Source organism: Neofelis nebulosa, chromosome 3 (genome assembly GCF_028018385.1).
Source record: "Neofelis nebulosa isolate mNeoNeb1 chromosome 3, mNeoNeb1.pri, whole genome shotgun sequence".
NCBI classification, from domain to species: domain Eukaryota; kingdom Metazoa; phylum Chordata; class Mammalia; order Carnivora; family Felidae; genus Neofelis; species Neofelis nebulosa.
In genome coordinates, this window is record NC_080784.1 from 156,765,381 (window position 1) to 156,779,141 (window position 13,761).

General features: G+C 34.8%; 1 protein-coding gene across 33 annotated transcripts in view; it reads right to left on the reverse strand.

The window, feature by feature from the left end:
- ADGRL3 (adhesion G protein-coupled receptor L3) overlaps positions 1-13,761 on the reverse strand; it is an 829,205-nt gene that overhangs the window by 84,529 nt on the left and 730,915 nt on the right. For all 33 annotated transcript variants that reach the window (XM_058722441.1, XM_058722432.1, XM_058722430.1 and 30 more), the window contains 2 exons: positions 13,357-13,566; positions 10,060-10,280 (listed from right to left, as the gene is read on the reverse strand). In XM_058722441.1, the coding sequence (XP_058578424.1) occupies positions 10,060-10,280; positions 13,357-13,566 (431 nt within the window). The remainder of the gene's footprint in view (positions 1-10,059; positions 10,281-13,356; positions 13,567-13,761) is intronic.

The following is a 13,761-nucleotide window of genomic DNA, read 5'->3' on the forward strand; positions in this document are numbered from 1 at the left end:
GCCTCTCATATGAGAGTAGGAGGACTAAACGTGGACCAAAGGGCTTAACCATATGTTTTATTTTAATAATTACTGGAAACAACATGCCAAAATACAACAGTCTAACATCTGAGTGATTGAGGCAGTGATGTTTATTATGTTTTTCTTTTGACTTTTCCATAACTTAATTTTTTAAAAAAGGTTAAATCCTAAATTTTTAAGCAAATTAAAAATAACCATATACTCTGAAAACATCAATTTTAAAACAACAAAAATCCAGCTTTCTTCTACTAAGTTAAATATATGTAATTTCAACAGAAGTTTAATATTTGTCCACCAAAAAGAAACTGACTACAAGTTCATATTTTTTTACATAGATGGATATTTTTTCCTATATTCAAGATAAACATAACAATCCTACTTGAAAACATGCTATCATGGAAACAATAAACACTTAAACTGCTAGCTCTTAGCTTGCTTGAGTAATTAGTTATCTTTTTGTTGGTCTGTTGTCCAAAAACTGTGGTCATGGAAAATAAAAGTATGGTGGTGCCAATAAGCAGAATCAAACCAGAAAATTCGGGTTTGAAATATGAATATTATCTGCATGCTGACCACAGGGTAGTTTGCTATCACCCTAATACAGGTGTGTGTGTGTGTGGAGGGGGAAGACCAGAACAGAGGAAGTATTCATGAATCTTTCTTGGTTCTCATCAAAGACCATATTTTCCTTCAAGACCTCAAGATAAGAACAATAAAAGACAAAGCATGGACATTTTCCCATATTAGAACACGAACACACACACAGACACACACACACACACACACACACACAGTCCAAGAATGCTGCTGAAATTATAACATGATACAATACTAATAAATTTTGTAATGACTGTTAATAGTATAGCTCCTGTTGTTTTGTAGGTCAAACATGTTTTTGAGAGCTAATCTAAGACATAAAACACATCTTCAAATTCTTTTTAAAAGAAAATGTGCTTCAAGAACTTCTGAAAAAAATGTTACTCTACAGGTTAAGGATTCTTATAAAGATAATTTAAATTATGTTATTACAGAGTGCTTTGGACTAGGTAGGGAATTTAAAAATTTTAAATCATCTCACCAAATGTGTTGTTAAAATGAAATAATGCCATTAAATTTTAGCCTTACAAAGCTTTACTTTTTGGAAAACAGTCTCAGCAAATGCTTTATTTGGAAATAAACATGCTTTTGGCATAGTGATCTTTAAATGTGGAACTGAAATTACTTTAGAAATTATTATTTTTTTATTTTTTAAGAAAATGCTACAATATCTATTTGGTGTAATAGACTTAAATTCCCTTTGGAGAGGATCAGTGAAAGAGGCAATATGAAACACTTAAAATGTACTGAGTAAATCATCCCTTCTTGAGCACTCTCTGGGCTTGACTATCTTCTGGAAGGCAGTGTGGCAAAAATCCCTTTTCTAATTCGATTGCCATATGGCCACACCTGCTGTTGTTTTTGGCCACATGCTGGTTTTCTCAAAGCTTTCTCTCTTTCCCATTAACTACCTTAAAAGTTTGAATGATTCCTGCCCCGAGTTCCCTGTGCCAATGTTGAAAGAATTCACCTGGCTTTAAGGTAAAGGAGAGTATTATGTCAGGTGTTTATTACATGCATGGACACATATATCCCATGTCATGGTATTCAAGAAGTCTAGGCCATTTAGTGTGATGTGGCTATAGTGAAAATGCTCAGGTTAAGAGGAGACAAATGTGAGAGGAACAACTTACTTCATGAAGCACAATAAAGTCCAGCTTGCAAATGGCTAGACAGACCTGTTATTGAAGAATATGATTTATCTGAAAATTGCCTTCATCCACTAAGCAATATTTAATTTGTGAAGTCATTAATGTTAATAGACCATTCTTGCTAATTTTTAAGATATGTCAATTTCTTTTTCTAATGAAATTCAGTCATACGAATATAATTTATAAAGGATGTTTATACCAGTACAAAAGAGATGGCTTGCAGTTGAAAAAGCAAGTACATTCTGACCTCACTACATGCTTATTTGAAGTCATGTTGAAAAATATTGTGAGATCAGATATATTTTGGAATTCAAAGGAGCACTTGTCATATATCATAAACCTTGACTTTTTTCCCATTTGCCTAATACAAAGAAGTCATAAAAATTATCTTTTTGTAGCATTTTCAAATTGTAAAACCAGAATATATTGTTATATATTTGATGAAGTCTTACTATATTAATACAAGTTTACTGATTAAATATTCAAGAGAACTGACACTAATCCACAAGGACATACTATTATTTTATTGCAGAATTATTCTCTTCAAAAATGTAAGAAATCATATTGCAAATTAAATAATAAAGTGTTGATATTGGATCAGTCTTCCATAAAAATGTCAATTATCAATCCAGACTTTATCACCTTCATGTATACACAGAAATAATAAAACAAATTAATTTCTCAAAACAAGACAAGAGAAATAGACAAGAACATACTTCTAAAGCTTATTTTCTTTTACTATTAAATTACCATTTTATTATCATTAGTCATTTTAAAAAAATGTCTGATTCTGTATTTAGAAAACTGGTAAGTTAATTACCCAACGTATATTAAGTGCCACCTAAAACATTTGTTTTACAATGCTTTTAGATTTCAGTAACATTATCAGAATCTACTTCCTTATGTCAAGTTAGCATGTTTAATATAGTGTCATTAACATGCTCTGGGACATTATATTTTGTTGCCTATTTAATTTACTCTTATCCAACTAGATATCTGACTATTCTCCAGGGTCTGAAACAACGTAAGTTAACAATGGTGTTTTCTTCATTTTCTACTCGACTCCAAATTGCAGACTGAACCATCCTTGGTGAGTATTAAATGTAGCCAGCAAACAATATTTGGCTACTACTAGACCATAAAACTTACAAGGCTTAATTATATCAGGTTGTTTATGAGAGTTTGTATAATACATAATATTTCTTTTCTCTGTAACATATGCAGATCTCTTTATATTTGTACTACAAATATCTGGCAAGATTGAGAGAGAAAAGAAGGAATAAAGAGAATTGGGGCAAGAAAAAAAGGAAGTGAGGGGGAAAAGGGGCAAATGTATACTTCAAGCATAATAACTTTGGTTCTAAACTCAGTGCATAGTATGTCTGTTAAGATTTTTTTAAGTTTATTTATGTATTTTGAGAGAGAGAGAGAGAGAGAGAGAGAGAATCCCAGGCAGGTTTCATACTGTCAGTGCAGAGCCGGATGTGGGACTCTAATTCATGAACTGTGAGATCATGACCTGAGTTGAAATCAAGAGCCAGATGTTTAACTGACTGAAGCCACCCAGGCGCCCTTGTTAAGACTTTTTTTCCCCCTGTTCAGATTTTTTTTTTAACGTTTATTTATTTTTGAGATAGAGAGAGACAGAGCATGAACGGGGGAAGGTCAGAGAGAGAAGGAGACACAGAATCCAAAACAGGCTCCAGGCTCTGAGCTGTCAGCACAGAGCCCGATGTGGGGTTCAAACCCACGAACTGCGAGATCATGACCTGAGCTGAAGTCAGACGCTCAACTGACTGAGCCACCCAGGTGCCCCGCCCTGTTCAGATTTTTAATGCCATTTTCATCACAGCACACTCATGCATCTAATCTTGAAATACTTTGTGAGCAAGTATATGAACTGGAAAAAATATTAGCAGAGTGATGCAGGAATGGAGTGTGACCAGTGGTAGTCAAGACTAGCATTTGTGGTTCACCTACAGCTTGGGATCGTAGAATTCAGCACTAGATCTCATACATGAAATGCAGGTTATATTATCTTCATGTCCCCAGTATGTTACTTGAAAGATAAATGTTTCACTACTTCATCAGCTAAATACATCCTACACTTTTAGGGTGGACTACAAAGGTTAGAAAAGCTTTATTATTACTAAATGTTGGAATATTTCCCACGGTCCCACATTGCTTAAGTTAATTGAGGCAACAACATAAGAATTGTAATCACTACTCTATAAATGGATGCTTTTAATACAATTTATTGTACTAAATTAGAACAATGTTGCTAATCATAAAATCTGTATTTCTTTATTTGTATCAGACAAATAATAGTACCGGTAATAATAATATTTCTAATTCAACAAATGCTTATATATACCAGATACTTTACATATATGCTTACTTATATATAGGGGCGCTAGGTGGCTCAGTTAAGCATCCGACTTTGGCTCAGGTCATGATCTCGCACTTTCTAAGTCCGAGCCCCACATTGGGCTCTCTGCTGTCAGTGAAGAATCCACTTTGGGTCTTCTGTCCCCCTCTCCCTCTCTGCCTCTCCCCTGCTCACACTCTCTCAGAAATAAACATTTATTTATTATAAATTTAAAAAGATATATATATATTCATACACATACACATATACATATCTATTTAACCATATATACAAAAACACATATTCTCAAACTTTGTAATAGTTTTGCAAGGTGCTTATAGATTGGAATTATAGATTGGAGAATGAAACTCTGGAAATCTAAGTGACCTGTCCATAGCTACAGCCCCTGAGGTGGGGCTGGAGCTCAAGGCCCCAAGGTCTAAGTCACATGCTCTACCCACTGAGCCGGCCAGGAGTCCCCATCCAATTCAATGTTATTTAGCTGGGCTCCTTGTTTAATAATATTATAATCTAGTATTTAAAAAATATCAAGGGGCTCAGTTGGTTAAGCGTCCAACTTCGGCTCAGGTCATGATCTCTCAGTTCATGAGTTCAAGCCCTGAGTCAGGCTCTGTGCTGACAGCTCAGAGCCTGCAGCCTGCTTCGGATTCTGTCTCCATCTCTCTGCCCCTCCCTGACTCGTGCTCTGTCTCTCTCAAAAATAAATATTAAAAAATATTTTTAGGGGTGCCTGGGTGGCTCAGTTGGTTAAGCATCTGACTTCAGCTCAGGTCACGATCTCACAACTCATGAGTTCAAGCCCAGTGTCAGGTTATGTGCTGACAGCTTGGAGCCTAGAACCGGCTTCAAATTCTGTGTCTCTGGCTCTCTCTGCCCCTCCCCCACTCATGGTCTGTCTCTCTCAAAAATAAATAAACATTGAAAAACAATTTAAAAAAATCAATACTCACTTTTCTACCCAAATGATTACATTGGTTGAATAATGAAGTGAAAATAAAAAACTGGGGGTGGGGGTTTTTAACCAGCACAGGGGAGACTACCTCTTTTAGAGTTGTTCTTAAACTATTGAGCTAGGGAGACAAATATAAGACTTAATAGATGATTTATAATAATTTTCAGATCATAAAATTTGATTTCAATTATTTTTAAGACCTTGGTTATGCTTCTAGTACTCAATGATGTTCTGATTCACTATAAATGTTTATGACCTAATTGACGTATTTCAGAAACCCCTTACAAATACTCAAGCCCACGTTTTAAATCTTGGGCTATTCTTTGGGCTTTACTCTGTTCCAAGCCCTCCCTCCTCCTGGAACCTGCTCCCAATCCTTTTCCCATCTACCCATCATGTTAACCACTCCTTTCTCTTATATTATTTGATTGTGAGGAAAGTGGTATAAACTATAAATGTGATTTTCTCTTTAAAGAAAATTTAACTGTTAAAATGGTTTGCATTTTTTTGGTAATATTGAGGTAATTAAAATTTACATGAACTAATTAGTTTCAGGTCATAAAATAAAAGTATCTAGCACAAAAATTCCAAATCAGCTCTGTTTAAATTATCGTTAAGTCAATGCCAGCCTTTATTGTCTGACAGTATCATTTATTGGATGACGTCACTGAACGTGCATACGGATAAGAGTATAAGAGAGACTAAGAGAAGAAACAACAACAGAGATAAAATTGAATAAATGCCCATTGTTAACGGTACAATTTAGAATGTAGTCCACCAGCTGAGAGTTACTTATTTTTTTAAATGACTATACTGGTCTTCTAAACTCATTTTTTGAATGTCCAATTATTGTGACTAAATGTAATTCTAAGTACATTCTCGAGAATACTGTCAGCACAGATAAAAAGATTTCACTAAACGATATCAGAAAATAATAATAAAATTATCTTACAAGCATTGTAAATTGATGGCAACCTAAGCAACTTCTCAAAAACAAATTATGTGTGTTTTGTGTGTTTGTGTTTAGTAATCAACAACCCTAACAACATTTCATAGAAAAACACATCATAACGCGTCAGCCACATGAAATATGATAGTTACCACTATCTGCATCAAAATAACATTTATTTAACCTACAAAAGTAATTTTATCTCTGATTTTATCTCCTACCATTGATATGCTTCTCTACTTTTTAGAAATGTAAGCAATTATTACTATTATTATTATTATTAAAGGTTTCAGAGATAAAATCTCATTGGCAGTATAGTAAAATATAAGTACATTAAGAGGAGAGAAAAGGGAAAAAGGTTTATTATTATTTGGATTACTATAATATATATTCAATGGTTTTATTCTAGATGTACTCTAAGTGGTTGAAACTGAGGAGTAAAAACTTAATAATAATAATAAAGTTCCAATAATAAGTGAAATAGATTTCCAAGACATAAAAATTCAATGTATTGAGCTTACTAAGAATTTACAGAAAGTGGCTGATAATATGTTCTGAATTCTGGCTAATTCCAATTTATTTAAGACTGGATTTGTATTTAAAAAAAAGTCAATGTAGCATATAAGAAGGGGCCGCTGGTAAACAGACAAACAAAAGGAACAATGCAATTGACATAGTAGATTTACATGAAAAAAAGAGTTAGGAGATGAACAGGGAGTCAGGAATGCCATCCAAAGTCACATAAAAGCAATGAGCAATAGTAACAGAAACTGGAACAACAAAGACAGATTTGATAATAAGGAACAAGATATATAATTCTATACATAGAAATCCTTTGAGTTGTGTAAAAATTCATTGCTTATATTTTTCTTTGAGAAGATATCTTGATTAAACACCTGATAGAAAACATGATCTGTTCATTTCAGCTTCTCAAGTAAATACAAATGACTGAATAATGTTTCTCCACACCTGCTTCTTCAATGGGCAAAATAGACACTGGGTTGGATGAATTCCCAATCGGTAGAAGTTAAACATTTTTTCCCATGTATTCTGAAGGTCTCTCTGTGGACAATGTATTTAAGATGCACAAAAGAGCCACCAAATGCTCTATGCCTGCCTATGATAGAATTTTAAGCAATTTTCCTTATTCTCCTCTCTCCCTCTTTCATCTATCCTTCCTTTTCTCTATATCTGCTTTGTTGCTCTTTGTGTTGGGAAAAATCATAATTGTGGAACCGAACTATTATCAAGGCTTATTTTAAATCAGTGCCTGGGAAGTAAATTAGCCTCTATTCCCACACAGTAATAATGTCAGTAAATGAGAGCTTCCAGTTATGGTGCAGGAAATTAAAGCAATGATGGCCAAAGATTGAACAGTCACAAGAGACTTACATATTATTGATTCTAAGAAAAGATAGATTCCTACTATCCAGAAAATGACATCTGTCTCAAAATAAATGACTAAAACACAAAGCAAGCAAGTCTGAGTCAGTTTAGTAACAGGAAAATTTGGAAATATCTAAAAAGAAAAAAATAAATAAAATAAAAGCAAATCAGGAACTGCAAGAGAGTAAAATGAAATTATTGAGAAGAATATTCGAATGCTATAAGGTCACAAATAATTACATATCACTCAATTTAGTATCTGAGAGGGGATGTACATTAATTAAAGTATAAAATCCAATGACCTAAGTGTAGTGACTGCTAGAGAGTTCCTTTTTAAGTTGATGAAAACGTTATAAAATTAGACGGTGGTGATGGGTGTATAACTGTGAATGTACTAAAATCTACTGAAGCATACACTTTGAAAGAGTGAATTTTATGGTATGTGGATTATATCAATAAAGGTGTTATTAAAAACAACAACAACAACAACAACAACAACAAACTTTTGATTTAATCCCCCCACCCCTAAGAGGTCTTTAGAGGCAAACATTTTTAATGTCTTTAATCCTAATTTGTTCTACAGTGGTCACTGGGATCCACAAAATGAACTCAGACTTGACCACAATTCATAAAGGTCAGGTTAAGAAATTATTATTGTTGTATTTAGACAAATGGCCTCATATAGCCTTCACCGTACTCTGGGCTGGGGGGGGGGAGGGGGGACAATCAACAGAAGTGAGACAGTCTTCTTTCAATCACAGTGTTCGTGCCTCGGAACAGACATGTATTCCACTTTAACTATGCTCCCAGTAACACTTCTGCTTGTCTTCTCTCCTTATGAATTCTCTCTTCTGGGAAGTGAGCTGCTTTATTGCCAGCATATTCAGGCTGCTGATTGCTGGTGGCAAGTCATGAAATTTGGCTTATTAACTTCTGTACAAATTGATGTTATCTAACCTCATCTGAGCCTTCACTACTGCTTGGAAATCTTATTAATGTCTAATTGGCTCCTTAACACATTTTCCATAGTGCTCATTTCAAGGCTTTTCAAATCTCCTGTCCTCTCCAAATGACCTCACCTATTCACTCAGCTGAAGTCAGGTTCTTCTGCTTAATGGAAAAGTTCTTCCACTTCGAAATTTACCTTACCTTTTCTTTCCTTTATACTCATCTCAGAAGAGAGGGGTCATTTTACTCTTCCCAAAACATCCTAGTTTAGTGGAAATAAATCTGACCTGTTTTATCACACACATCTGCCACTAACTAGCTCTAGCATCATGGGCCAGGCAATTAATTATCTGATCTTTGATTTTTTTTCATCTGTAAAATTAATGTCTTGGACCACGTGAATTCCAATGCCACTTTCATTATTAAATAAGGTTTTCCTAACCTTATGTACAATCTTATGCCTTTCTATCCCCCAGGACCTTTCCTTTTCATTCAGCCTCTCTCTATATTAAATACAAATGAAGCATAAGATATCTTCTATTAGTCTCCTCCTATCAACTTGATTCTTCCCACCCTAGACATTCTTCGGACTTTATTTTTAAAAATTCTTCTACACTACTGTTATCATGAGTTAATCCTTTCATTATTTCTCAAACTTTTTCAGGGTGCAGGTAATACTTGAAAACTCTACTTTCTTGCTATTGACTTCTCTCTTTGAATCTTCCAATTTGGTTTCTGCTTCCAGCACTAGCAAAATAATTGTTGCAAAGGACAAATCATTTTTCCTCAGTGCTTATCCTACTTGAATTATCTTTGATATAGAACACTACAGATGGTGTTCTGAAACACCATCCTGAAACTGCCTTCTCATTTTCCTCATGATTCTCTTTCAAGGCTCTGGTCACCTCTCGCCTTTCTCTATTTTTATTTTCCCGCCTCAATCTATGTCCTAAATGTGGGTATTCATCAGAGATCTATCTTGGTCTTCTTTCTAATGTTTTTCTATTGAAACTTTCATTCATGCTCAGGGTTCCAACTGTTATATTGATGTGGATTACAAAAATATTTTTCACTGAATTCCTTTCCAGTATGTTGGACATCTCTACATGTATGTCTCACCAATTTGAACGTATACTGAAACCAAAATTCATCTCTATGACCCAATACTCACCTAGGGGAAAAAAAGGGAAAAATACAAGCTGCCCCTGTTCCTATTGTCTCTCTTTCTGTTAATGATATAAATTTATTTCCAGTAACTAGAACTGACAGGTAAGGAAGAACAGAAGCCATTAATATTAGGGACTACACTGTCCTCTGAATACACAGTTTCTGACATAGCTAGTTCTACATTTGACAAATATCTCAATGCTCTGAAAGATATTAAAACAATCATCTTCTTATAATTACTCAAGGGTATGATGTAGTTGTGGGACAATTAAGTTCTTTTCTAACAGAATCATACTGAATCTCAAGGTTTTTCCTCTTTCTACCTCATAACAAAAGTATACTCATGAATTGAATTACCCCCATTTGCTTCTCCAGTTCAAACATCTATTGCTATGAGGTGATATAAAGACCTTAGCTTCCAAGAAAATACAAGGCATTTATTTCAACTAGATTTCAAAAGAGAAAAGAAAAAGAAAAAGGAAAGAAAACATAAACTCACACTTTATCTGTTCCATAACTCCTGTAGTCTACCGCCGCGGACACAGCCACTATGAGCGCAGGCATCCCATAGCCAACCAGGTAAAAGTATTTCCTCCGTGAATGCTCACTCTCAAAAACCTCCACCAGCATGATATAGAGTTGCACTCCCTCCAGGAACATCCAGGTGAAGGCCGCCAAGAAGAAGAAATGCAGTAGGGCAGCAAAAACTGCACAGGCAATCTAGGAAAGAGAACAAATGATTTGAATGACAACCAAACGAAATATCATCAACTACCATAACATCAAAATAAATATTTATCAGGGCGCCCGGGTGGCTCAGTCAGTTAAACCTCTGGTTCTTGATTTCGGCTCAGGTCATGATCTCATGGTTTGTGAGTTCGAGCTCCCCATCGGGCTCTGTGCTGATGGCATGGAGCCTGCTTGGGATCCTGTTTCCCTCTCTCTCTCTCTCAAAGTGAATAAAAATAAACTTAAAAAAAATTTTATCAAGACTGCGGTAATACAATAGGTCTGCCAAAAAATAACCTAAATAAGATTCTTAAATTTCAGATATTAAAACCTAATTAAGTATAACCTACCTTTCAAAACTATATCTAACATTCTGCTAATAATGTCTTACAGATGACAGCATAGTATTATAAGGAAAAATAATAAAATTTAGGAAAAAGTTCTAATAAGAGCCTAGTTATTGATAATTATTTCTGAGATTAACGTTTTAAAAATACAACTATGAATTATTTTCCTTGGCCTTAATCATGGGTGTTCTAACATATTAAATTCTTCAATTGTAAATGAAAGAGAAACATTAAAACCAAGGAGAATAAAAGCTCGTAAAATTCAAAACGAGGGGCGCCTGGATGGCTCAGTTGGTTGAGCATCTGACTCAGTCTCAGCTCAGGTCACGATCTCCTAGTTCCTAGGTTGCAACCCTGCAGCGGGCTCTGTGCTGATGGCATGGGGCCTGCTTGGGATTCTCTCTTTCCCTCTCTCTCTGCTCCTCCCTTGCTCATGCTTGCTGTCTCTCTCAAAATAAATAACGATTAAAAAATAAAAATAAAATAATTATAGTATTTTGTGATGGGATCACCAATTCATTATTATTATTTGCTTGTTTATTTCTTCCCTGCTTGATTTCAGAAAGGATTTAAGGTGGCATTGGGAAGTTCATACTAAAAAGTATAAAAGTAGGTTTAAAATAAAATAAAATAGAAGGCTCCAGAGTACTTTCTTTCCCTCTATTTCTTTCTTTCTTCCTTTCTTTTTTCTTTCTTTCTTTCTTTCTTTCTTTCTTTCTTTCTTTCTTTCTTTCTTTCTTTCTTTCTTTCTTTCTTTCTTTCTTTCTTTTTGTTATTGTAAAAAATGTTGGCCTAGAAGACAGCCAGCCCCTACCTTGGCATATTCTCTAAGGCACTACGAGTTTCAGCTGACCATATATTCATTTTCTTATGTGAGTTCTGGAATTCTCACTCCTTGGGGAAGCAGCAGTCTTTATTTTTAATTTAAGAAATTCTAGTTAAAAATCTATAGCTCCTACTAGAAAAAGGCCACAAATTTATAGAAATCATCAGATTATTACAGATTCAATGATAAGTATGATCCTTGAGACAGAGACAAAGGCCAAGTCAGTTTCACCAAGTAAGAGAGATGGCGATGAGGATGTCTCACGTCACCAGGCTAGAGACAAAGCCGAGCCTACTCACCGTAGAAAAGGCAGGAAGAGGACACTTATCCAGCAACAAGAAGAAAGACAAGTTGGGCTAAGATGCACTCTACTCAACTTTTTCATATCAATCTTTGTTCTCTAGGCTACTTGTCAGAAGTTAGTTTGTGCGGCACACAACGTGTGGTGAAGTTTGTCATACCATATGTACATTAGGAAACAAAAGTATGAATAAGGTTTCTAAATGAAAAGAAATCACACAGCATTCGAATTGCAGGTTAACAAGAGAATGAAATGATTTCTTCTTGGAAATAGCACAGTTTTCCATTTCTTGCTTTTTAGAGTTAGAACCTCAACTATTAATTTTTGTTATCAGAAGACAACTCTTTTGGGAAAGCAATGTGCACTTTGATTGCTTATTCATATGTATGCATTTATGGGAAAAGCTGTCACATTTGTGTATGATAACCAATTAAAAGTAAAATCACCATAATTGTACCCTTTACAGCCATTAATCATGAATGTGTAATCACAAACATGAATCCAACTGCATTTTTATTGTAAAGTACTCCATACTTATGGACACATACCAGAGAACAGCATTAAGGGAATGAATTATTTATTATGCCTACACATCTTCTAAAAAAATGGAAGTTTTTTTTTTTCTCAGTCGCAGTTTAGTCATGAAGCAAACCTGCGCTATGTGCATGAATCCTAAGTAAATAGAACGGGCCTCACAAAAAGTATAAGCAGGCATAGAGTCTGTTGAATAATTAGATACTATCTGTTATTCACGTTTTCTGTTTGGTTTCACCCAAAACAGTTGGCTGGTGCAGTTCCTTTCCCCCTTTTACTTTTTCTACTTCTTCCCTTCCTCTCTTTCATTTTCTGATGACCGAACATAGTTAGTAGTAAAGTACAAAGCTGGCATTAAAGATGTAAAAACAGAACTTGCACAAATGTGTGTCAAACAAAATTTGGGAAGAGTTTATAAATTCTAAAAATGACCTACGGTTTAAACTATTTTCCAAATAGTTCAATTAAAAAAACTCATTTTATACATGAAGTTTTTAATGTGATATAAACTGATTTTTTTTAAGTATATGATGGGGGCACCTGGCTGGCTCAGTCAGGAAAGCATACAACTCTTATCAGGGTTGTGGGTTGGAGCCCCACACTGGGTGTAAAGATTACTAAAATAAATAAATAAATAAATAAATAAATAAATAAATAAATAAAAGAGTATGTGATAAACTTTGAAAAATAACAATTGTATCTATCAGGAGAGATATTCTTCAATGCCCCACATGATTTTATTTAACATTCATCAATATTCTGCTCTGATGAAAACAAAATGAAACAAACACCCACACATACAAACTAATGAGGAGATACAGTTCCTTAGAATTGCAAGGTTACGAACAGAATTTCTCAAGAAATGCACATTCATACATCCCTAACATTCACTGCCTCTTTACAACAATGGGGTATGAAAAAGGGAAACTGAGAAAGATCTGAAAATTAATAATTATCTTAGACAACTAGAAGAGAGGATACTTTCAAACAAGAATATTTTGGGTATTAGAAAGCTGGAGATGGAGACATTTTTTCCTAACATCAGTGGAAGCTGCTTACTGGTTGGTCTGTTCGGTTGATCCCAATCAGGAAGAGCAGTTCAGCTACAAAAAGGCTGATGCAGAGGTTCTTGTGGATGGTGTTACGGTCACTCTGGAGCCCACGGAAAAAGCAAAACGTGAAGATGCAAATCAGGAGACAAACAAGGGACAGCAAAATTCCAACCCACGTGATCACATCCAGAAGAAGGTCATGGACCGCATCACTGTGCTGGAAATACAACAGAAAAGCCATAAGTTGCACTTATGCATAACAGATTGTGAAGTCTTACGAGGGCCTGGATTCATGAAGCATGATTATCATAATGCGCTAAATATCCTATGCACACACAATGAATAAGATAACTTATTGTTCAGGTTTTCTAGTCCACAGGTAAAAGATTTTATATTTTCTGAGGTTTAAATC